The following is a 24067-nucleotide window of genomic DNA, read 5'->3' on the forward strand; positions in this document are numbered from 1 at the left end:
ACACATATATATATATATACAAAACACGTTAACTTTAATAAACTACAACTTACAGCTAGCTGAACTACAAACCAAGCTCTCTGAGACAGCCGTTATACCAGACACCATAGGTTATTAGTTTAGAAATGTTTTATTTGTTAAATGAGCAGATATACTTGAACTTGGGTTTAATGTATGATGAGAACAAAAAGCGATGCGAGTGTAGAGCAGCTCCTAAAACATGCACACGGACCTGTTCTTTTCTTACTATAAATGTTTTTACAAATGCTAGAAGCCAGTCGGAGGTGCATCTTGTTCCTCAGCTCTGCAGCGGCTACAAAAATAACTTTTTAACTGACCCTTTTCATCGGTACAATACTTCATAAGTGTTAAATGAAAACAAACACATAAAATTGTAGCTTTTATTCAGAGTTCACTGGGCCAAGCAAAGCGAGCTACCTGTTATAAGCTCTCTCCTTTTTGGCCCTCTCCAGGGCTTTGTCCATGGTCTTTTCGTTCTCTCCCCGACACTTGGGGCAGTACCACTTGCCTTTGGGCTTGTGATGGAGCCCAACGCAGGAGAAATGAAACCACTCTATTGGACATTCGTCGTTGTCGCAGCCAATCATCTCTCCGTAGGAAACCTGCTCACACAAGCAGTACGTCGGCTCGTCTGGATCTATGGGCAGGTCAGGAGGCGACACTTCTCTCTCCGACTTCCCTTTAGATCGTTTCTTCTTCTTGGAAGACGTTTTGGGCCTCTTTTCCCGAGATGCGCCCACTTCCTCCGACTGATCCAGACCCCCGTAGCACTCGCGGTTTTCTCCGTTCTTCTGACGCCTTGAGCGCTTCCCTCCCGCTTTGTCTCCACCAACCGAACCCGGGGTGACTTCGTCTCGTTTCTTGTCGTGGTGGCCGGATTTGCCCGGAGTGACTGTCGCTGAAGAGGCCGACATCAGCGACACAGAAGCGGTCGTCATAGGCGTCGTCGTAGTAATGTGACTCTCTTGCACTTCTTGGGAGGAGAGGAGAAGCTCAGAATGCCACTCCATTTGTCGGGTTCGGTTCTCCACCAACTCCACCTGAAACGATGGGCATGGTAAAAATGTTTAACTAAATGAAACACACAAATCTTTAAGTTGTATGAAATCATTTTTCTTTTAATGTTATAATGGAGCAATGCTTTGCTCAATTAAACAAGGATAGTTTATTATAAATCTATCTTTTGTAGGCAAAGTCTTTACTGGCAACACAATGAAAGACTTGGCATTTGTAAAGATTGCAATTGATGTTACAAGTTTCCAAATTATCCTACATCATGTTTACTTCAATAAACTATTGCTTTATCCTTTATTATAGTGTGAATATGAACCTTTTTACCCAGAGAAAAATGCCCTTAAAAATGTCTGATATTTATCCACTCATGGAAAATGATAGAAGCAACTTAGATAATTGTACAAACTTCAAATTAACTCTGATTTTAATTTTTCAAACTTTTCAGTAGAAGGAATTCAATTTCTTATATCTAATTAATAATTAAATGCACAAGCTTAAAATAAGTCACCTAATTTTTTCTCCCTACTGTGAGTGTGTGCATTATTAATGTGCGCTAAGGAACATAAAATCTCAGTACTCTAAATGTTGCAGGCATGTTCAAAGAAAAACATGACACTTACAATGAATAACTTTATATGCATCAGCAGAAATTCTGTAAAATGTGACATTAATGTAGCCTCATTTTTATTTACATTTAATTTGTAAAAACTGGTTGTTTTGGCGAGCTACTAGAAATTCTCTTTTGAGTCAGGATGAAGAACGGAGCTCCAAAGCTTTCCTCTTTTTTCATAGTTTCTAGATTATAAGAACGACATCCACATGCACTTGAAGCAGATTAGCACCACACTGACATGCAGATGCTGCTCTGTCTTTATCAGCTGAACACAGCCAGGTTTGGGAATTTTCCACTGAGTGGCCACCTCCCAACAACTGAAGCTCTTCTTTAAACGTACCATTTGACCAGCAATCTGGATCTTTTCGTCTCCAAGCTCCTGACTGCGGATCAACGCCCTCTGGATGGATAACTGCAGCTTGCGCCGCTGAAGCGAGTCCAATTCTCGGCGGTAGCGTTCATACGCATCATCAAGCTCCTTGAGTGCATCTGGGAATAAAAATAAAAAAAAGAACAGATAAGAAAATGAAATCACACAAAACATGCTTCCTGCATGTTAGTTATCATAGAGGGGCATTGTCAGGTACAGAAACGTTTAAATTTGCACAACATTTTAGATACACGCTTCTACTTTCATGTAGATTTACTCAGTTCATGCTAAAATGTTACTGTGACAGAAAGTTTAAACAAATCTTTTTTGCGCCAGTTTGATAAATTACTTAAAACACTCTTAGTAAAGTATATTTTAGAATGTTTGTTACGATGCCTTTTGTACACAGCTCACAAATAAATGTGCAAAAACAAGCCTGAACAATTCATTTCGTTGGGGCTCTTCACCTTGATACTTGGCATCTATTTCCCTCATGAGGGACACGCTCCTCTGCAAGTCGAAAGGCAGAGACTCCACCAGGTCCAAGTACTCCTCGACATAATTCACCACAACGTGGCCTGGGTCACCGTTGCTCGGGTTCAACATCGCGACTCCTTTCCACCCCAAAAGACGCTCCTACACCTGCAAACACAAAATCCTTCTTAGCACACTCTTCTTCACCGCAAATGTTTAGCGTCGGTGCAACATCACTGTGTGCAACGTCAATATGGCAAAGAGAAGCTTGGACTCCATTTTTATTTGCCCCTAAATAAATGCTTCAACAATCTGAGTCCACACTTCGTTGGTCTGTTCATGTACAGACCTCATAAAACCAACCAGATCAGTTTTACTCTCCCCCCTTTTTAAACACATCAAACGTTTTAGGTATTAATATCTTAATGAATAACATTTAAGCAAGACAAAATCATATGAACATTTCATGACTATATGTTACATGGAGATGTCATAATACAGTTTTTGAATGGCATAATAGACCTTTTTTTAATTTTTTTTTTAAGATTTGCACTCATGACTGAAATTAGCCCTAATCTGCCAATAATCTAACAACTAATCAATGGAATATTAGATCAGTCAATATTACGAACAAAAGCCCCGCCTTCAGATGTATTTAGGAATAATACATTTGTGTAAATTAAGTAAAATATACGTAAGATTGTACTCTTACGCTGTCTCACTTTGAACGAGAAACAGACATGAAATGAATATATTTTAATCTGAGATTTGGTCGAAGGTACTGAATGGTAATCGATGATGTGATCTCCCACCGCCTATTCAATGTAACGTTAAAGCGTCTTCACTCTCAGTAAGATGAAACCTGGATTTAACTCAGCATGGCATCAAAATTAATTTCGATTTAAATCGAGAGAAAGCTTTAAGAGGCTAGCTTAAAGCGCTATAGCTCATGTAATTATAATCACACACCGCAACGTTCGGCAAAACCTACACTGTATTAAACTGCACAGCAACTTAAATATGGATAGATTTATATAATGCTACATAAACAATCCCCGTAAATGAATATTTGCGTATCCACTCTTTTGTTTTGTGTAACTGTTAGCTAAGTTAGCCTGCTAGCTTAAACCGTTACTAAACGAAGCGTGGCACAAACATGGACAAAAATCACGCAGCTCCGCCGTATCTGCCTTATAAACACGGCGCAGAAAACCGTACCTCTGGATATGCTTGGTTTTCCGCTGGTAGCCTCGTCTCCTTGACGGTACCGTGTTGCTAACACCAGGTTATGTGTAACTACAGAGTTGAGGAGAGTAGAGGAGCGTCCCTCCTCAAAAACGAACAACGAACCTAAATAGTTTCAGATGTGCGCATGCGCAACCCGTCCTGTAGCCAGAATGGGAGAATGTTGACTGCTGCAGTCTGTAGGATAAAGACCCTAAAATTACGGCAGCAACACCTTCCCCTCAATGCAACACAACTTGCATTGGATAGAACACTATTTCATAATTTTCTGACTTGTATAAGTGGATCTCACTCCTTTACAGAATCACATTAGGCTTTGTTTTGCAGTGTAAAGACGCTCCATTATGGACCAGGTTGACACCGTTTCAAGATTTGATTTTTCCATTTCATTAGAAAATTTCTTTCAGTGACATCAATGTGAGACTAAGTTTCAACAAGTAAAGGTGAATTTGTGGATTTTTGTAGGGGTACAGGAGGTACTGTGCCACGAGGTGCGAGTCCCTATGAAGTTCAAATTGTCTTATTTTTGTAATTGTACTTAAACAATCCTAAACTTGATCTTTTTTGCTTACCAAAATTAACAAATTGTAATTAAATACTTTCTACTGCAAAAACTTACTCTGACACTGAAAGCATAACTTTTAACAAATATACATAGTTAAATTTGCTATTGTTAAAATTATATTTAAAAAAAACACAAAATAAATACATTTTGTTGATTTGATGCAGCTAACTCAGGCTTCTGTGTAAACCAAATAATTTGGCTTCATTTTTGGTGTGAAATTTTTTTTTTTTTACACAGCTTTAAGAACAAAACCAAGCGCTTGTCAAATTTTACTTCTGGTTTATTCAAAACATTTAAAACAATGTGATCATGTACAGTATATTCCTCCCCCAAACTCCCACTCCCTCCCTTAAAGCATAGCTGAAGTAAGTTAATTTTAAGACTAAGTATTTGTGATATTTCTGGTTGTTTTATTGTTTCAGCTTTCAAACAGCTTCCTGAAGGCCGGACCGATCTCCTGGATCATGTCTGAGGTGGTGGTGGACCTGCCGTGCCGCTGGAACGCCTGATTGTTGCACTGTCTGGTCAGCGAGCAGGCGCCGAACGCTGCGACCACTGATGGGTTCATACTGAGAGAGAGAAGAAGAAGAAGCAGAAGGATATGGAGGATCAGCTCAGCATGTTTTGGCACTATCTCTGTGATTCTTTCCAATAAATAACCAGCAGTAATGTAGCTCCTGGCATACAAATATAGCAGATCTTCACCCTCTAATCAGTCCTGCTGTTGAAGCAGCATGAGCCCAGTGTGCCATGACTCCCATCGATCCGGACAGGAGATCTCCTTGTCCTCCACATCTTCTCCCACTGCCCTCAACACTGCATGAGTAGACTAAAAATAGCAACCCATAACAAGAGGTTACAAACTTTCACAATAAAGAAATGCCGAGTCTGGAGTGACGGCGGATGTTTGGATACGAACCTTTACTGCCGTCTGAGATGAGATCCTGCTCCCCCTTTAGCACCAAGGTGAGGTTGCCCATAGCTGCACTGAGCTGCATGACGCTCCGCTGGTGGTCGCTGCTGTTCATGGGCTCATGGTGCTGGAACAGCATGACGGAAACACGGGTGAACTCAACAGGCGAAGAATTCGTGAGTAACCCAACCGTGGCCATTTTATTCAAACAAAACTCACAAGGGCCTCAAACAGTCTGGTGAACTCCATGAAGTTAGGAGTAAGGATGCCCTTCTGGTAGCCTTGAATGACCGCTGGTTGGTGTGTGACGAGCCACAGTCCGTCCTGTTGGAAAGCAAAGCCTGAATGAGGTTTTAACGTCCAGGACTGCTGGACTTTGATTTTGATCCAGACTTACTGCATCAATGACTATAGGAATATCCCTGGCTTTAGACCTCTCAATCACTTCCTGAAAGAAAGAACAAGGCACAGCAGGTATTTGTAAAGATTTAATGATTTTACTGTCTACATTTCGTGCAAGAGAAGCAAACCTTCACTGCAAATTTATTTTGTTTGAAAAATAAAGAGTGAAAAAAAGAAAACACAGTGAAACCAGAGACAAACAGCATTCTGAGGGAAAATTATAGAGAATTTCTTGTTTTTGAGTAGAAGGTTATTGTGAACTTATTGGAACTGTCTTCAGTGGGAAAAAGAAAGACATTCGGACACAACTTAGATTATATTTACCAGTGGATTATAGGAGGTGGTTTGTGGGCAGTGTTTCTCTGTAGTGTGACGTTTATTCTGATTGTAGCTGTTTTGTTAAATTTCCCATTTTAATCACATATAAAAATGGGAATTCTACAGCAATATGCAGCTTTTGTTTCCTTAATTATAAAACAATGCAGAACAGCTGATGGGTGAGGTATTTATTGCAGTGGGATTAAAATCTTTAGCATCTGTGTGCTGAGCTGACCTCCATAGTCACATTTTCAGTTCTTTGTTGCTCTGATATTGGGTTTATTAAACAGCATAGTTTAATTTGTCAAGCAGATACCAATCCCTGAAAATGCTAGATGAATAAATTGAATGTATGAATGTTGTTTATAGAAAGATCATCTGAGTGTTAGCCCATCGTGTGACATCATGGCCGTGGGTTAATTAGCATATAAGGCAGTGTTTCGACCACTCAGGGTAGATTTCAATGCCGGGGTTGAATGTTTATGTGAGTGAATATATTCCACATGCCTTGGCTGTTTTCAGTAAGAAGTCTTCCCTGCCCAGACCTGGTCCCACAACAAGGCCATGGAGTCTTGGGAGCCACTTTTCTATTTCCTCCACAGCATTGGGGCTGTCCCTTCATACACACAAAACAGAGAGAAACGTTATTTAACACGGACAAATAGAATCCCAAACACATGCAGGCCAAAGATAAAATGAAGACCATGTGAACATAGCATTCCTTAAAAAAAACCAACTAAATTACAACAATTTTGGTTGATTTTTCCTCATATGTATTTTTTGAACAGTTTTGGATTAATTTCTGCTTTGAATACGTTTCTCTTTTTCACAGTTAATTAATCGATTGCTAAATTAGTTGACGATTATTTCAAAAATCCTTTCATCCGGATTAATCCGATTACTTATTTCTGCTCCAATCCTAATATGAGATTCCTGTCACATTATAACAACAAGATTGCTCTGGTAATGCATGGCAGCTTTTATCACATATTAGCTGTTCTTTGTGAATGCAGTGCCCAGCTGATGTACTTACAGAACAGGGTGCACTATGAGCTCAGGGCTGTAGGATTTTATCACCATAGCAGCATCTTTGGTGCAGAATACATGCGACAGGTCACCCCCCTTAAGAAAAACAACAAAAAAACTAAGTAGCTACCTCAAATTTACAATGAATGTGCAACATTAGTTATTAGATTTACAGCTTACCACTTTCAGCGCAGAGATAGCAGCAAAGTATGGAGCTCCAGTATAACTACAGAGTAAAAGATGGAAAATTTAGGACGTTTTTGTGTAGATTATCATAAAATGTTAAAGTGAGGAGTTGGTCTTCAAGTGACGTTACTCTTTGCATCCCCCGATGATCCCAATACGGCCGTCTTGTCCTTTGTGCTTCTTGGAGGTGAGTGGAGGAACTATACTCTTTACTAGCGAGACGATGTCGTCGTCCATGCCTCCGAGTGACGAAGAGCCCAAGCTGTAGTATCGCTCAAACGCTGAGGGGCGGAAAAAAAAAAGCCAAGAGATTTTAAGAGTGGATTTATAACAGTTGTACGTGTGATATTTCATTCATCATTTGCATTAAAATTATTTTGTCTTTAATTGGAGCATTTTTACTCTTATTTTTCAATGGTGGACATATGATTGAATTAAAAAAAAACCTACAACCCACACTAACATTTGGCCGAGGCTTTCTTAGGCAGTAGCTGAATCCGGCTGGACACGGATGAAAACAAAATGATTAGATGTTCGGGAACAACCCAGAAACCACAAAGACTGACATTGCCAGTGGTACTGTTCTATTTGAATAAATGGACTAAGAAGGAGAAGGCCTCCAAATCCACTTCAAATCAACACAAACAGTTGGAATTTGTATGTGTAAATTTGAAAATATATGTGTAATTTACACTAGTGCTGCATGATATAAGGAAAACATGTAATTGCAACAGTATTGCTGAATAATGCAATATTGTTATTCAGGTTTCTGCAATGCAATGCCCCCAAAACTATTTTGTGAGTGCTAGCATCTTGGCAACTAAAAATACACATCCTTTGTGGACATTGGGGGTGAGCATTTATCACATCGTTTCAATTATCATGATAAATTTATCATAAGACTTGACTGGTAGCTTTTATAACAAATTCCACCCAAAACTCCCTGAATTCCTGAAGTTTACAGGAACAATAATAATGAAGAAAATATTACTGCTGGAAAATACCAATGTGACTGTCTTACAGAAAATCCATAATCAATCCAAACTTGGGGTTTAAAAATTGTTAAATTTGTTTCTTGAATTATGAGTCCATCATGAAAAACTCCATTAAAAGCCCCAAATTACTGACATTCATGTCTCTAAAGAGTGAATGAAAACTTCTGACCAGCACTGGGGTTTAGTGAATAACCAGGAAACACACTGAGAAAATTTATTATAAAATGGATAACAAGGGCGATCACTGCCGAGTGTTTACATCACACCTGCGCCGCCTTTTAGTTTCTCTTCACACACGCCGCCACACCTGACACCTAAAGCCTGAGGATCTGTGCTCGGAGGCTGGCTGAAAGAGTCCGTCTGGGACGCAGGGCGCTTGAGGTGCCCCGGCGGGCCACGGGTGTGCTGCGACAGGGGGGTGCTGGAGATGACCGGAGGTCGGGCTGGAGGGGACGGCTTGGAGGGAGCGGACGAGGACGATGAGGGTCTGCCTGAGGAGAACACCTGCGCCAGCATCTGGAGCATGTGCAGCTCTCTGGCGTGCTCCGCTTCTCGACGCCGGTCCTCCGCCTGCAGGCGCTGCTCCTCCACGCGGTAGAAGTTCTCCTCGGCCTGAGCGCTCTGCTCCAGGAACTGCTCCATTAGCTTCTCCATTGGGAAGTTGGAACGCCGCTTTCTGGGCCGCTTTGGAGGTCTGGCCGGCAAATTGCCAGCTACTTTGCAACTGTTCGGCGGATTTGCAGAGGTGCCTAGAAAGAGAAATTCAAAACCTTAAGTGAGCAAGCATAACAATTTTTTTAAACAGACACATCAACCAGTCTACCAGGGCTCAGAATTGGCTAATTGTCCCTTGATTAGCAAATACTGACAAAACTGTTTTCTCCCTTGTTATTTATTACATGCAACAAAATTTTGCACTCCCATTGCATCAATCAACAGCTCGTTCTTCAATACCACATTTTTGACTTTAAAGGAGAACGTAGCGGTTATTGAGATGATTATCCCTGTTTTGATGCATAAACAGGGATAATCTTGCAATTCCTATCTGATTGATTCAAAGCTACTACTTTCATCTCATTAGTTTGATCAAAGAAGCTGCAGCATATTTGATCCCCTTTCATTTGTTGCACCAGGTGAATTTCAATAAATTAAAATAGCATCAAAAACTCAAATAAATAGTAAACAGCAGGACAAGGCTAGTATTTTTTTGCATCATATCCACTGCAAAAACAAAATCTTACAAAAGTATTGCTGGCCTACTTTCTACTACACTTAGTGCACTTGAAGTAAGACACAACTAACTTACAAGTAACTTTTCAGCATGATATAAGAGCTTGTTTTAAGTCTTGATATTGATGATAAAGTACTAATTATGAGTGAAATAATCTGTCAGTGGAACAACATTGTTTTCCCATATTATAAGTTATAACTGTCTTGTTCCACTAGCACGTTATTTCATTTGTAGTTTAGTAATTTTTCATCATTAAGAAATTATTGACTTAAAACAAGCTGCTGAGAAGTTACTTGTAAGTAAGCTTAGTTTTTATTTAATTTCCCTTTGGGGTCAATAAAGTATTTTTGAATTCCAGCTCATTTCGAGAGTGCTAAATATATTTGTGCTTGAAACTAGACCAAAATTACTTAATGTTTTGTGTTTTTGCAGTGAGCGTTACAGTTTTTGAATTGAGATGCAAACTGTATTCATTAGTACAATAAAACTAAATGTATGGGTTCATCAGAGTGGTACAGGCCAGATAAAGGCTGATGGGTGCAGAAAACGTGACCCAGAGGGGTAGAGGAAGAGATTTACTTACTGTTATTGCCAACTGTGACTTTAACTGGGATGGGGATGGGGACAGCAGGGTATTCCAGCTTGACTTCAGTCTCAGCAGGATAGGGACACTCTCCTGTGCTCTCAGAGTATCTATCCTGAGCATCCTCTCCGTCCTCCTCCAGCCCATCTCCGGCCTCCTCCCCTCCGACCCCGCTGTCCATCAGCTCCTGCGGGTCCAGAACCGTCCGGTTGCTCAAAATACTCTCCATGATGTCATAAAACTTGCAGATCTTGTGGTACTGCCCGTTGTTTCGCAGGTTGCCCTCCTTTGCCAGCAGGTACTGCCTCTTGAGGCTCTTGATGCGGACCCTGCATTGCTCCGGGGTCCGCTCGAAGCCCATGGCCCCCAGCCTGCGGGAAACGTCTCGGTAGACGAAGCTGTTTCGGAAGTTTCCATCCAGCGCCGTCTGGATGTCCTGCTCCCCCCAGATGTTCAGCAGGGTCCTGGTCTCTATGTCCGACCACAAGAAGCCCCGCGTCGTGTTGGACTGCATAGCTGGTCCGGTTTACAGCGTGACCCCTACCAATCGGAGTTGAATGGAGACGTTCACACCGCAGACTGCGAGGATTGTCGGGTCTGGCCGCATCGAAGCGGCGCGGCGCAGCTAGCCCAGACACCGATCAGTGGCCATTTTGATAGCTCGGAAGGGCTTAAGAATGTAGTCCCAAACTTTAGCTTCATAACAAAACGACGTATAGGGTCAACTAGTTGTTCGCTAGCCGCCTCTGTTTATCCGCTCTAGTCGCTGTAAAAGTGCGTAGCGAATTGTTTTTGGGCCAACTGAATACGGGTCAGCTTCCGCAGGACTTTGCGGAACCATTAGCTTTAGCGGGCAGTCTTCCAAACCGACCTCTGATCAGTCCGCTGAGGTTAATGTTACCTATGTGCGCTTGGGTCCTCCGCCCTGCTATAGGTGTCCGCGGGGTCCTAAACACCGCGCTTACAAAGGCTGCAGTCAAATGCAGCTACAGACATGCTACAGTCATGGCTGTGTTTAAAAATACAATAGCACCTCGAAAGAAAATCCCCTTCACGTTACCTTTTTGGTTAAAACAGACGAACGTGGCGACAACCGATAGAGCAACTGTGACCAACCACAAGCAGAGCTGTGTCTGCGTCTGTTGAGGAACCATTGTTTTGCAAAATGTCAGCCATTGACCCACGGAGCTTCCCCACGCGTGGAAGACCCCTCGGGTTGTTCGCAGTCCTTCTTACCTAAACGGAAAACGCGCTTGAACGCTGGGAAGTGCGCACAAGGCCTCCGGATCATGAGGCGGTCTGACCCAGGATAGCAGCACAGGAAAGAAATGGCAGTGATGCTTTTAAAGACTGCTCGGACATTCCAGTATCAAAGCGCCACAAGTATATGGAGTACACTAGTGACGTTACACCGCTGTCATTGGTGGCTGTGCTGGGGGTCACGGGGTGATGTGGGGTAGTAAGCAGGTAGCAGTTCACAAAAATGTAATCAGACATTTAAGCTAGTACAAATTTCAGAAAGCTTTCCCTTTGTCTTTTGGCAAATGAACATATTTATTAGTGGTGTGCCTGTTAATGATTTCTGTTGATAGATAAGGCCGTGATGCGTCATCAGGGAGCTACCAAACACCAAACTTTTTTTTTTCTGTTTTTTTTAATCATTAAAATGACAAACAAGCCATTTTTAGAAATGTGTTTGAGGAGGCTGACAATGGGTCTTTTTCATCTTTGTGGAGAAAATTTGGCCCATTTGAGAATTGTTTAGAGATTTTTCACACAGGAGCAGCCTGTAAAACATCAAAACTTTGACTAGAACGCACACAAATCTTTAGTTTTTCCTCTAAGCAACTTAAATATGTTTGTGTTTACATGCTTCTAATAATGTTGGTCCTGAAGAACTTTAAAGTATGCTTACACAGAGTTCTGAAACAGAATATTCTCCTTCAGAATGCAGAATTTATGGTTCCAAAAATTGTTAAAAGTCACAGACACTGTCTTTCATGTGTAAACTTTTGGGCAAAAATATATTTTAGTAACAAAATATTCTCTGAATTCACAAAATCGTATTGTTTTAAGACTAGGGTGAGGGAGAATAGATTAGCATGATTTTTCTGTGTTACGTCCAAAGTATAGATTTTTGTAGATATGTGACTTGTGATATAAATATGGAAGACAATTATGACTGGAGTTACACGGTAGGCTAAATACAGAATTAATTTATCTTTTAACTTACTACTATTATTTTTATTATTTACATATAAATATGTATTCATAAATCTTGGTAAGAAGTTATTTTTAACATTTATTTATTATGCAAATAGAAAGTGCGAGCATCACGACATACTTTTAATTTCATATTTGTAATACTACTTCTTCATTGTGGAAATTTTGGTGAGTCAGATAAGTTTAGATTAAAAAGTGCAACTGCCTGTCAGGAGGACCTGATGTGTTAATGGCCGGGTGAGGTGTCATTTCTGCCCCGAGTTTTGTCTTGTGGGTAAAAATACATCACACTCAGAAGAACTAGAGCAAAGGCTAGTACAATCAGAATGATCGTTGTAGCGTTTGATTTTTTTTTAATATTATTGCAGTTATTGTTATTATTATTATTATTGTCAAAAATATCCACATACTGATCTCTGGTGTTGATAAAAAAAAAAATGTAATCAAAAGTTATTATATTAAGAAAATAATATTTAGTATCTTTAAAGGAAGATTTTTAGTTGCTTCTTAGTTGCTTTTTTTTAGTTGGGGGAGGAGAGGAAGAAAAAAAATAAACAAACATGACTTAGAACATTTAATCATAGGCAGAAGAAGTGTTAAGCCAACCTTATATAATAGCTTATTATTATTATTATTATTATTATTATTATTAATATTATTATTAATAATGATTAATAATAATAATAATAATAATAATAATAATAATAATAATAATAATAATGATGTTTCTGGTACTTCACCGACTCCCAAAGTGCCTGCTAAGGTACTTTAGGAGTCGGTGACTCTGATGAAGTCCTAAACATTGGTCTACTAAAAGTTGTTTCCTAAAACTTCACATGTTCCTGAAATATTCAATAATCGCTCGACTGTCATATTGGTCGTATATAAGATCTGATGAGTGATTTTCCACTTTTGTGACGTCGTCACCCCCAAATACACAAAGCAGTTGAACTTGTCGCCTTCTGTGTGATTTAAAACATATTGTATTTCTATAACGTCCTGCAGTTGAAATAAATACTTTATTACTTGACTGCAGTCATTTTATTAGCGTACAAGATATAAAAAAAAAAAAAAGAAAGAAAATCACCTCTGGATGGTACCTTTAAAATACGCCGTTAAGATTCCGTTAATTGAGCCTGTAAGACAGTACCGTGGGAGAAAAAACTCCTCCTCGCTCTTTGGTTTCCCACCTCCTTCCTGTTTCACCTCAGTTACTTTTTTGAAGTTCAGACTCACTCAGCAAGAGTGTGCTGAAGGGTCACTGTCACACAGTGAAGAAGAAATGTCGTATTTTAGTTCATAAAATGCTTTTCGCTGCAGAAAGTCGGTACCTTCGTGAGGTTATTTTCCTGAGTTAGACCGCGTCTCCTCGTCGGGGTTTGAACGTAAATAGATAACACTTGTAGACTGAAGAACCATCACCATGCCCGACCTGTCGAGGATGAAGAAGCCCGACGTGAAGCTTGTTTTCCTGGGCGACATGAACGTGGGGAAGACGTCGCTGCTCCACAGATACATGGAGAGGAAGTTCAAAGACACCATTAGCACCGTCGGAGGGGCTTTTTTCCTCAAACAGTGGGGACCGTACAACATATCAATCTGGGACACAGCTGGTAATACATCCGCTTGTTTTCTGACGTGGCTAGTTTGTGTGTGCTTCATTGTCAAAGTTTACCTGAGGAGACATGCTGTCCGCCACCCGAGGCAATCAGCAGCATGTGACCGCTCAGTGGTCACAGCCAGGCGGCCTTCTTCGTGGGAACCGTGGCCTGGAAGCTTTTCCCCCTGCCTGTTGGGAACAACCAGAGCTGCTCATGTAAAGCCTGGCACAATCCAATCTTTTCAGGTCAGACAGGAGGAAAACAATCCGATAATCCAACACAATGAGGTCCAGCCAGTCAGATACCAGCTTTCTCTCACAAACAAGAATAAAGATTAGGCTTTATTGCATGTTTGAGTGGGTAGATAAACATTTTTATCCATCAAAGTTGCACCGTGATAGATTCTCGAGCTTTAACTTTGAGTAAAGGAAATATAATGTTAAACCATCACTGTGTTTACTTTTAACACTTCCTTTTTTTTAAAAACATCCCCAACTGTTTGTACCTCAAACAGAACTGCCATATAAAGAGTTTTATTAGTTTCCGCAACATTTCTGTCCACGTTTTTCAACTGAAAATCTTTCCAAATAGCCACATTTTACAGGGAAAGTGTAATATTAATATTTTAACCATATGACAGGTATCGTGCACAACAGGTGTGGGAAAGGGTGGTGTTGTTACTTCATAGTCCAAGGAACCAAAGAAACTTTGGATCATTTATGCACTTTCTCTGGTAAAGATGTTAAAACATAGATGTGGTGTGACAAAACGTTTTATCGGTTCTGAGAGTTTGATGTGCCGGTAAGTGAACTAACTCCGTTTGAGTTTGTAGTAAAGGTGTTTTCCAGAGCACCACTTAACACAAAATGCAGGTTTAGTTGTATGTTGCATTGAAAAAAAAGAGTTTACAGTCATTCATACTCCCTCAAATGCTGATATAGTTTCGTTTTGTCATTATTCAAGACTTTTTTTAGTTTCTGCTTTGTCACAACTTCGCCTTTTGGTATGATACTTGGAGTCAAAGGTTACTGATAAATGTTTTATTTTGGTGAACTCTTTACATCCTGTTGACATATTTATAAAAACCAAATATGTTATCATGATGTAACACTATTGTCTCTCTCTTATTTTTGCTTTTTTTTGGGTCAGAATGCTAATCAGTCATACTACTTGTGAAGTAATTTCAGTCGTTCCTGCTTGGTGTGTCATAGAATCACTGTTTTGCCCGTCATGTGCTGTGTTGCTCAATGTTGTAGTAATGTGATCCAATCAAAGCATTTCCCATCACTGTGTGGGTTCGCATCTGTTCACATACTCTCCCATCTGCTTTTAATTCAACAATTGTTGGTGCCTTTTGAAGGAGAGCCTTCAGAAATTGATTAACTCTATCTGCTTTTAAAAGTCTGGACACTTTTAAGATGTTTTATCAGTTTAGGTATTATCAAAGCAAAAGTTGATTACATCAGTGGTTTGATTGAAAACCAAACCAGTCTGTCAGTCGGCTTCCAGACTGATGGATATCATTGTAATCTGGGTGTGATGTGTTGTGTTTTGACTCTACAGGTCTGGAGGTAGAGTGCAACCATATGTGGTCTCTGATAGTTGGTTTATTTTAAGTTAACATTTTGTGGAAAGTCAGACAAAACCATTCAGAAATACAGAGTTCACATTGTTGGCAAAGGATCGCTGATCTTACGTTTGCTGTTTCACCGTCACAGTCAGCTGAGCATCATATCTTGGCAGACATTGAAGAAAAGTAGGGGTGCACCAATAAATCAGCCTGGATTTCCTTAATTTTTTTTGCGATAGTCGATCGGCTGATACTTGCATATGAAATTGTTTTTATCTATCATCGCAAAGGTGTGAAAATCAACTAAGCTGCTATGAAACACCTGCATGACTTTCCCTTACAGTAAGAAAGTGTGAGGGTTGATGAAGACTATGACCTGGTCTGCAACTACTGTAGATTTTTAACTAGGACCTAAAACACTTGTGATTTATAAAGAGACCATGCCGGCTTCTTCTTTCTTTTTTTTTTTTTTTAAAGGTTTTAAGGGCTTTTATTCACCTTATCCTCTTGCCTTGACCTGGATATTGCTACTTCGTAATAATCTCAGAATAGCATTCCAGTATTGTGTAAATATGATTAATAGGAAACCATTTTAGGCAAACACAATCTAAGATTCAGTGGAGGTAGTGAGCCACAGAGATGAGGGAAAAACTGGCCTTGTCACCAGTGAGCCATTTTCTGCCTGTGACCCTTCAGTCCGTGACCTCTGTGGTCCCACGTTGCATCTGTTGATGCAACATGGCCTCAAAATACCAGATCAGCGCTATTGAGTCACCGTTTAGTAAAGCTATTGTTGCATATCTATCAGCACTGACCACAGAGCTGTGGAAGCAGCAGCAGTCGGAGGGGTCATTGTAGTTTTTGGACGGCCGTCAGTCACGTTGCACCTGGCGAAATCTACCCCATTTTTTATATATTTTTTCAGTTCAAGAGTGATGTTCAGGCCTGGCTTTTAAACAGAAGCTCGACCCAGTTCCTCTTTAGTCACATGATGAGTCGCGGCTCTCCCTGCTTCATCCTGTCTTTTCCGAAGTTTCACACACAGCAGTATTTCCACAAATACAACACACTTCTCTTGGTCATAAAACTGACAGTTTAAAAAAAAACCAACCAAATGTATTATGTTGAATTTGTGGGTAGAAAATTGGTTACATTTCAGATTTTAGTGAAAGCAGTGTCACTGGCACAACTTCACCTATGTCCAGATGAAATATTGGCTAACCAAGGCCACTGACATTTACCATCATAGACTTTCTATGATCCCAGAGTGACTTGAAGTGACCGGAGTTTTCTCAGGCTGTAGAGGAGCATAGAGTAATGCAGGGTGAATTGTTTTTTGACTGTTCCATTCCGGTAGAAATTACATGCTTGTTTTTATTTTCTTCCTTGTTTTTTGGGGGGTCAAGTATGATGCATAGTTTCTAACTTTTTTTTTTTATTTGCTTGGATTTTAGTTCAAATGAAGCCAAACTAAGAAATTATCTGTGTTTATTCAACTGCAGTGGATACACGTCTATTTGGAGTTCAGCATTCGTACATTCTTTGGTGAAACAGAACTCCAAATTGTTCCTGGAAACTCCCTCCTATTTAGATTTTTTTGTAAGGCATATCTATGATACTGGAAAGGAAATCCTGCTTGGCAAGCTGAAATACCTAGATGCTGCACTTCTTGCCACACTGTTGACTGCTCTTTATAAACCAGCCATCAGCACCATTTATTTTCTTTACTGCTGATTGGCTGTAACGCCAAGAGTGAAAATAAGAAAAACTTCAGCTATTAGCTTCTGCTACTGTGCTAAGACTGTTTCCACTGTGTGCATTGATTCATAATAAGGTATATTTGGTGTTTGAACTTTTAAAATTGGCAGTTATAAGGATATCTGAAGTATTTGTTGATTTTAGCTATTCACTGAGGTCTCTAACTCCTGCAAATACCGGGGGTTCACTGTACAGGGTTATTTTTGTCCAAAAATATGTGATTGATCACTACACATTTGTTGTAGCTGGGCATATTGAATTACTAAACAACTAAATGCAACGTCCCCAGTGGAATGTATTTCTACACACAATGTTCCCCTTCATATCCCGACAACAAAGCTTTTTTTTGTTTTTAAGCTGCTGACTGTCTTGCATAAAACACTCTGGTTTGTCTTTCTACTGCACTGCTTGTAAAAAAAAATGGTTGTAAAGACTCCTTACTTGACTCAAATTTTCTGGCTTTATCGCTTTCTTTACTGTTACAGGTTTGAGGGTTTAACATTGAAAGAAAACTAGATTTCTGCTGAAGCACCTCAAGCCTCTTCTGTTTGAAAGGCCTTTGGTCAATTCCTTTTTCTTCTCTTGCTAAGATTCTTCAGTTTCCCTCAGGAAAGAGACAAATTGCCAGATCTGTGTGGCCTGACAAAGACTTCAGAGCTTTTTCTTCAAATAAAGTGTTGCAGACGGTTTTTCCCGGACTGTTTACACCAAATAAATTGATCCGCAATGAGTAACAAGGACTCGATTGTCTAGCAAAATACGCTACATATAGTGAAACCTGTTTGCAGTCTTATATCCAAACTAATTCAACAGTTGTTCAAAATGTTTTCATTTTCTTGGATATATAAATTTTGACTGCTAGAGAAGGTCTATAATTCACACATTAGAGATGAACACTTTGTAGTAGGATTGGTTTTCAGTGCCAGTTGGGGTGATGAATGGAGCTAAATACAGGGCAATACTAGAAGAAAACCAGATAGAGACCTAAAAAGACTAGCTACAATTGAATGGGATGTTTTCTATCACAGGATATTCATATTAAAATGGTCCAGCCAAAGTCCAAACCTAAATCTGATTGAGAATCGGTAACTGGATTTCCTATTCTCTGTTCAGATGCTCTTGACCCAGTCAGACTGAGGTAACATTCGTAAAGCAGTAACTTTTCCCGTCTTTCCAGGTCGGGAGCAGTTCCACGGTCTAGGTTCCATGTACTGCCGAGGAGCAGCCGCCGTCATCCTGACCTACGACGTCACTAACTGGCAGAGCCTCGCTGAGCTGGAGGAGCGCTTCCTGTCACTCACCGATACCGCCAACCATGACTGCATCTACGCCTTAGTGGGAAACAAGGCCGACCTGACTGACTCCAAAGCCCACCATTGCCAGGACTCGGACGGACTCCCCGAGGACCGAGCCGAGTGCGAGGAGGAGAGGACAGAACCGCACGTGTTGTCCGCCTGTCCCACTCCTCCTGGGACAGGTGGAGTGGGACAGCAACCCGCATCCCTCTCCGGTTTGCTGCTTCACAAGCAGGTGGCGCGGGAGGACGCGGTGGCCCTTTACGGGAGAATACTGCGATACAAAGGCCTGGACGAGAAGAGCAGCCTCCCGGCAGACAAGATGTGCTTCGAGACGAGCGCCAAGACCGGGTACAATGTGGACGTCCTGTTTGAGACGCTGTTCGATATGGTGGTGCCCGCCATCCTGAGTAAGAGACATGAGAACCAGGCGTCTCCTACCGTAGATCTGGAGGACTGGAGGAAGGTCAGTGGGAAGCGGGGCAAATCCAGCTGCTGTTAAAGATCTGAAGCATCACCGAGGCTCCCAGCTGCGGACTCGTTTTTATCAGTCGGTGTGTTTGACTGAGCATTAAATCCACACTGTGACGGTACTGTTTTGTGTTTGCCTTGACTGTGACTCATTAACAAACACATTTCCCATTGATGTGAAGATTTATATGAGATCCAGGTAGAGACATTTTAATAGGAAGGGAAATATCACTTTATGCAATAGACCTCCTACTTTAATAACTCAAACTGCAGTTAATATTCCAAAGATGTGCCTGTGGCCCAAAAGAACACATTGAGAAATGAAAGTAAATTACTGCTGTAAATGTTTTACTATGTACTGCCACTAAATGAACTGCACTAATCATTCATTTCACTGTTTATTGTACAATCTTGATCACATTTCACTTTAATCAAACCATTCTTTTTTTTATTTTTTATTTTTTACAAATATTGATGTTTGTCTTTATATTTTATTAAAATTAAGTGAATGATGAAAATATCAGTGTTTAATTTTTTTAAATATAATTTTATAAAATACAATAAAGAAATGTATTTTCAGGTTTGTCTGCATTCTTGGATATGTTACTTCATCAGAAGAATGAACATATTGAATCAAATGACATATTCATGTGAATTTTACCTTTTTATTTAATAAAAAATTAAATTAAATGGAATAAAATGTTCTTAAATAATATGCAACTGAATTACATTAATTGAGAGTTGAGCACTTAGCAAATCCATAAGAAAATACAATGCTGTGAAGAAGTATTTGTTTTGGGAGAGGTATCTACCCCCAAACATGGTATTGGCAGTGTGGTTATCTGGAGCTGCCTTAGGACCTGGATGAATTAGAAAGACTGATGGAACCATAAATCCTACTTTCTGTCAGACAATCTGGAAGTATAATGTCCAGCTGTCAATTCATAACCTTAGATTTAGCACAGTTGGGTTATGCAGTTGGACATTGATTCAATGCACATCAGCGAATCCACCTTTGAATGAGTAGAAAGCAAAAAGAAAGCAAGTTGGAGATGGTTTACAGAAAATCTGGACTTAAATTCAACTGCTGGAGTGTGATCATTTTGTGATGGGCCATTCTTGTGCTAAAGTCCGTCAACGTGGCGAAATTAAAACTGTCATGCAGAACATTTTGCCACTCCAGATAAAATTATAGCACAAATGCTTACAGGGCTGAGGCTTTTTCACATAAGCTCAGGTTGATTTGAATAGCAGTTTTCCCTCAATACATAAAATCATCTTTTGAAAACTGTTTTGCTTTTATTCAGATAATCTTTGCCTTGTTTGTTGATAAAAAAAAAAAAGCAGAAACATAATTTGTTCTTGCAGAACACAGCAACAACAAATTAAAAGCAAATCCCGTGTAATTTAAGAAAAATAATTACAAAAAATGTGGTTATGCAGGTAGGAAATGGGAGTAGGAATCAACAAAATGATAAATGTGATTGTCCTAACAACAACTATCTGCCCTTAAGCCCCAATTCATGATCTGAAGGAAAGTAGGAAGCCTATTGGAAAAGATCTTCAATACCACACCCAGCATCCTTCAACAGCTTTGGATTAAATAGTACAAATACTACAAATTAGTATTACCCAAAATCAAAGTGAAACAAAGTGGTCAGGGCAAATGAAAGCTATGATTGAGTTTAGGCGAAATATCAGTAGCTTACAGAGAAAAAATCCACAAAAAATTCACATAACTTAGATACAAATACTAGCAAAATCTGTTAGCTATAATTGCTACGTCCTGAATGACAGAGTTTGGACCTGTGTCCTGCCCTGACATGTTTTAGTTAGGTCTGATTTCTTGGAAGCAAAATATGAGTGCTGTAAAATATTTTCTAACAATACTATGCATTGAAACACCTAGAGAGAGGGTCAAATTTATTTTATTTATATGTCTAAACAGAATCAGTGCATTTGTGTGAACATATGAAAAACAGATGAGCTAACAGTAGTTGATACATGCATTAAAAAAAAGAGCACAGCTTACTGTAAATAGAAAAATAGGCTTTGTACAAGCAAATAAAATGATACAGGATATGCAAAAATAGACCCTCATCTGGCTGGGAGGCAGTGTTAGTGGCTTTAAGGTGGGGCTGCTGCAGCTCAGCCACAGAAATACAAAGTTAAAGAAAAGCATCTTTGGTTCAGCTGTATTTTGTGGTCTTTGATGGTTAACAATGTGTCATAATAACTGAGGTAATAAGTTAAAAAGTAAGCACCAAGTCAAATTTAACACACAAAATTGCAGATAACAAACATACAGTTGTTCCATGATGTAGTTGTTCTTATTTTATGGCTTTCCTTGCTGTATCTACAGTGCACATTAAAGCTCAAAGAATTGCACAGTCATTGCACACCTGAGCTCTGCGCCCTGCGAGAAAGTTACTCGTTGGCGTCGACTCAGGTAAGAGCTTCAGGTCTGTCTGTCGGCGCTGCTGCAGAGTTCCTCACAGATTCTTCATGCAGACCTGACAGCGACTGATGCGTGAAAGGAGCTGGCCTGCTTTTAGTGTCTCCGATGATGGCTGAGTATGGAACGACTGGTCTATGGATGTCAGCCAGAAGCTGTGTTTGTTAGCAAAGTAGTGGCATGTGCCCTTGGCTCCATTACACTCAATGAACGGCGTTGTGCGGAAGTCCTCCAGGCAGGAGCCGGGCGATGACAGGGACTGACCGCCGCCTTCGTTTCCTGCTGCCGTATGCTGCGGGAAAGAAAGGTGAGAGTGCCTGTAAGTGAGACCAGTTAGAAATAAAAGGTAATCTAGTGTTGTGACATGGGGTGTCATTTTGTAATCCACAAATCTACCACTGCACATAATCCTGAACATATTATTCCTACTAGGAATACTTTTCTTCAGCAGTTACGGTGACGCTTTTCTATGTTTTTAGACAATGGATGGAGTTAAATACAAGACAATCCTGGAAGAAAATCTATTAGAGGCTACAAAAGATTTGAGACTGCTGCAGAGGTTCACCTTTCAGAGGGACGGCAATGCTAAACACACACCCTGAGTCAATGTTCTGGTGTAAATCCAAATGAGAGTCTTGTAAACACTTGTAAACTGATGTTGATGACTCTCTCTGTCCATTCACTCTGAGTTTGTGGTATTTTGCAAAAATGTCAGTGTCTACATAAAAACTATTTGTCTTTCACCTAGCAATTATGTGCTATTATGTGCAGTTTTATGTTATCTCACATAAAACTGTTGCTAAACACACCAAAGAAGATGTGAAAATGATTGAAGGGGTTTGCAAAAACTTTTGCAACACAATGTAAATGAACTGAAGTCAGGCGCTTTTATTTTTCCACCCAAAACAGGAACTCACCATGAGGAAGGAGTAGCCAATCCACAGGCTCCTCCAGCCCACAGGACACTGTGGGATGGTGATGTCCTGACTGTGAACTGCAATAGCAACTGACGGAGCCTCGCAGACCGAGCAACGGCTGATGTACGGCTGGATTTCTTTTTCTTCTACAGGCATCATGGGGAGGGGAGCAGTGGTTGACAACCAGTAGGACTTATCGTTTCTGCTGGCATAGTAGCAAATGTCCCCAGGGTTGCAGTACAGAAAGGGCATGGTGCTGAACCGTGGGAGGCAGGAACCAGCCAAACCTGTTGGGAACAAACATCGGAAAAATGAGTTTAAAGATTAAATGGCTTAAAATTGTTATGTTTTCTGTTTCTTTCCCCCTGCCATGTCTCCTGCTTCACCTCTCAAGTATTTTGAGTTTTCAAACAAGCAAGATCCAGTGGAAAATAAAGTAGATTAGAATTTACAAGAATTTTCTCAGAGGTTTTGTGATTTTTATCGGATTTTGGCAAATTCTGCCTCTTTGAAAACCCAATTTCTCTTAGGAACAAAATTAAATTATTTAATTAAAAATCCTCAAAGCAACTGAATCAGACTGGGAAGATCAGAGAACAAGTGCTGGGAAGGATTCAGTCCTGGCGAAGGACACAAATAATAGACAACGCAGGAAGTTTCTGAAACTTTGTGGGTTTCATCTACTACTTTTACAAGACCTTTTATGACAAGATAATACGATTAATGTTAGTAAAACCAGCAACATCATCTAATGCTAAGAGAAGAGACAACTTAGCTTCTTTTATTATTCACACTGACTCACCGAGGTCCTGGTTATGGGCCTTCTCTTGGCCCTCCAGGTACAGCAGACTGTAACCGTCCCACAGTTTAGACATTCCCACCGGACACATTGGCGTCTGTTCTGACTGGCTGTGTTTCACCAGCAGGTAGCCCACGCTGATACTGCGGCCGGCCATGCCAGGTAATCCTGGGCCGCCGGGCCTGCCTCTTTGACCTATTGGAGAATCATGGATTCAGTTAGCCATCTGTTGTTGTCATTGGGATCGATTTATATCTATTTTACTAAGACACTTTTTCAACAAAAACAATATTTGAACCTTCAAAATTGCTTGTTTTTTTTTTTGTCTTAACCCCCACTTACTTTAAATCTTTTAATCAGGGATTGTAACCCTAATCCCAAACTGCCCCACAGTGTGAGACGTACCTTCCATGCCTTGGAGACCAGGGTGCCCCACATTGCCCACCTCGCCGCGGTAACCTGGCACTCCTGGAGTACCACTAATCCCAGGCATGCCTTTAAGTCCAACAGGTCCCATGAACCCTGTTCAGAAACAGAATAAATCTGTCGCAGTGCTTTTCTTGTACTTTGCGTACATTACCAATGAAATACTTTAATACTCAATTGGTAAAAATGGGTTGGTATGAAAAATTGTAAACTAACCTGGCTCTCCAGGTGGGCCTCGCGGTCCTGGCCCCCCTGAAGTCCCTTTCGGGCCTTGGATACCTCGCAGTCCTGGAAGGCCTCTTTCTCCTGGGATTGTAATGGAAGGTGGAGGACGGCCCTGGCTGCCAGGCACTCCAGGAAAACCTGTGGGGTCGATTGCTTGTTCAGTGACTCAGGGTGAAGTAGCTGCAGTTCACATATTCTTGTGATTTTTGTGAAGTCCATTTCGACCAGTTTGACATTTTGTGGCTTTCATTATTGTGTTAAACTAAGCATTTTCATTTTTAAACTACATTTGGTAAAAAGCAGTATGTATCCCTCAGCAAGAGAAAAAGCCTAGCACTAAACAGAAAACTACTAATCAGATACTAACGTCA

The 24067-nt window shown here is 40.4% G+C and overlaps 4 protein-coding genes across 7 annotated transcripts in view; 1 reads left to right on the forward strand and 3 right to left on the reverse strand.

Moving 5' to 3' along the window:
- Positions 1-11: 11 nt before the first annotated feature.
- On the reverse strand, positions 12-3866 carry ing1 (inhibitor of growth family, member 1). Its single transcript, XM_028023126.1, has 4 exons — positions 3711-3866; positions 2486-2660; positions 1989-2137; positions 12-1061 (listed from the first exon to the last, which is right to left on the reverse strand). Exons 2-4 carry the CDS (start codon positions 2622-2624, stop codon positions 435-437), a joined length of 915 nt encoding a protein of 304 aa, XP_027878927.1. The 5' UTR covers positions 2625-2660; positions 3711-3866; the 3' UTR covers positions 12-434.
- Positions 3867-4564: 698 nt separating this feature from the next.
- Positions 4565-11347, reverse strand: naxd (NAD(P)HX dehydratase). Of its 3 annotated transcripts, XM_028023123.1 has the most exons (12): positions 11193-11303; positions 9957-11095; positions 8409-8891; positions 7278-7428; positions 7142-7187; positions 6969-7057; positions 6443-6551; positions 5613-5663; positions 5435-5539; positions 5222-5342; positions 5008-5131; positions 4565-4871 (listed from the first exon to the last, which is right to left on the reverse strand). In XM_028023123.1, the coding sequence occupies exons 2-12, from the start codon at positions 10468-10470 to the stop codon at positions 4721-4723; spliced, it is 1944 nt and encodes a 647-aa protein (XP_027878924.1). In that variant the 5' UTR covers positions 10471-11095; positions 11193-11303; the 3' UTR covers positions 4565-4720. The 3 variants fall into 3 exon arrangements, with proteins under 3 accessions (XP_027878924.1, XP_027878926.1, XP_027878925.1); XM_028023125.1 differs by lacking the exons at positions 8409-8891; positions 9957-11095 and having other exon boundaries at positions 11193-11347; XM_028023124.1 differs by lacking the exon at positions 8409-8891 and having other exon boundaries at positions 11017-11301.
- Positions 11348-13315: 1968 nt separating this feature from the next.
- On the forward strand, positions 13316-20621 carry rab20 (RAB20, member RAS oncogene family). Its single transcript, XM_028023608.1, has 2 exons — positions 13316-13792; positions 18286-20621. The coding sequence occupies exons 1-2, from the start codon at positions 13603-13605 to the stop codon at positions 18903-18905; spliced, it is 810 nt and encodes a 269-aa protein (XP_027879409.1). The 5' UTR covers positions 13316-13602; the 3' UTR covers positions 18906-20621.
- A 165-nt stretch (positions 20622-20786) lies between these two features.
- col4a2 (collagen, type IV, alpha 2) overlaps positions 20787-24067 on the reverse strand; it is a 53967-nt gene continuing 50686 nt past the window's right edge. For both annotated transcript variants that reach the window (XM_028023606.1, XM_028023605.1), the window contains 5 exons: positions 23688-23834; positions 23451-23567; positions 23049-23240; positions 22247-22533; positions 20787-21621 (listed from right to left, as the gene is read on the reverse strand). In XM_028023606.1, the coding sequence (XP_027879407.1) occupies positions 21367-21621; positions 22247-22533; positions 23049-23240; positions 23451-23567; positions 23688-23834 (998 nt within the window). In that variant the 3' untranslated portion in view covers positions 20787-21366. The remainder of the gene's footprint in view (positions 21622-22246; positions 22534-23048; positions 23241-23450; positions 23568-23687; positions 23835-24067) is intronic.

Source organism: Xiphophorus couchianus, chromosome 7, assembly GCF_001444195.1.
Source record: "Xiphophorus couchianus chromosome 7, X_couchianus-1.0, whole genome shotgun sequence".
NCBI lineage: Eukaryota > Metazoa > Chordata > Actinopteri > Cyprinodontiformes > Poeciliidae > Xiphophorus > Xiphophorus couchianus.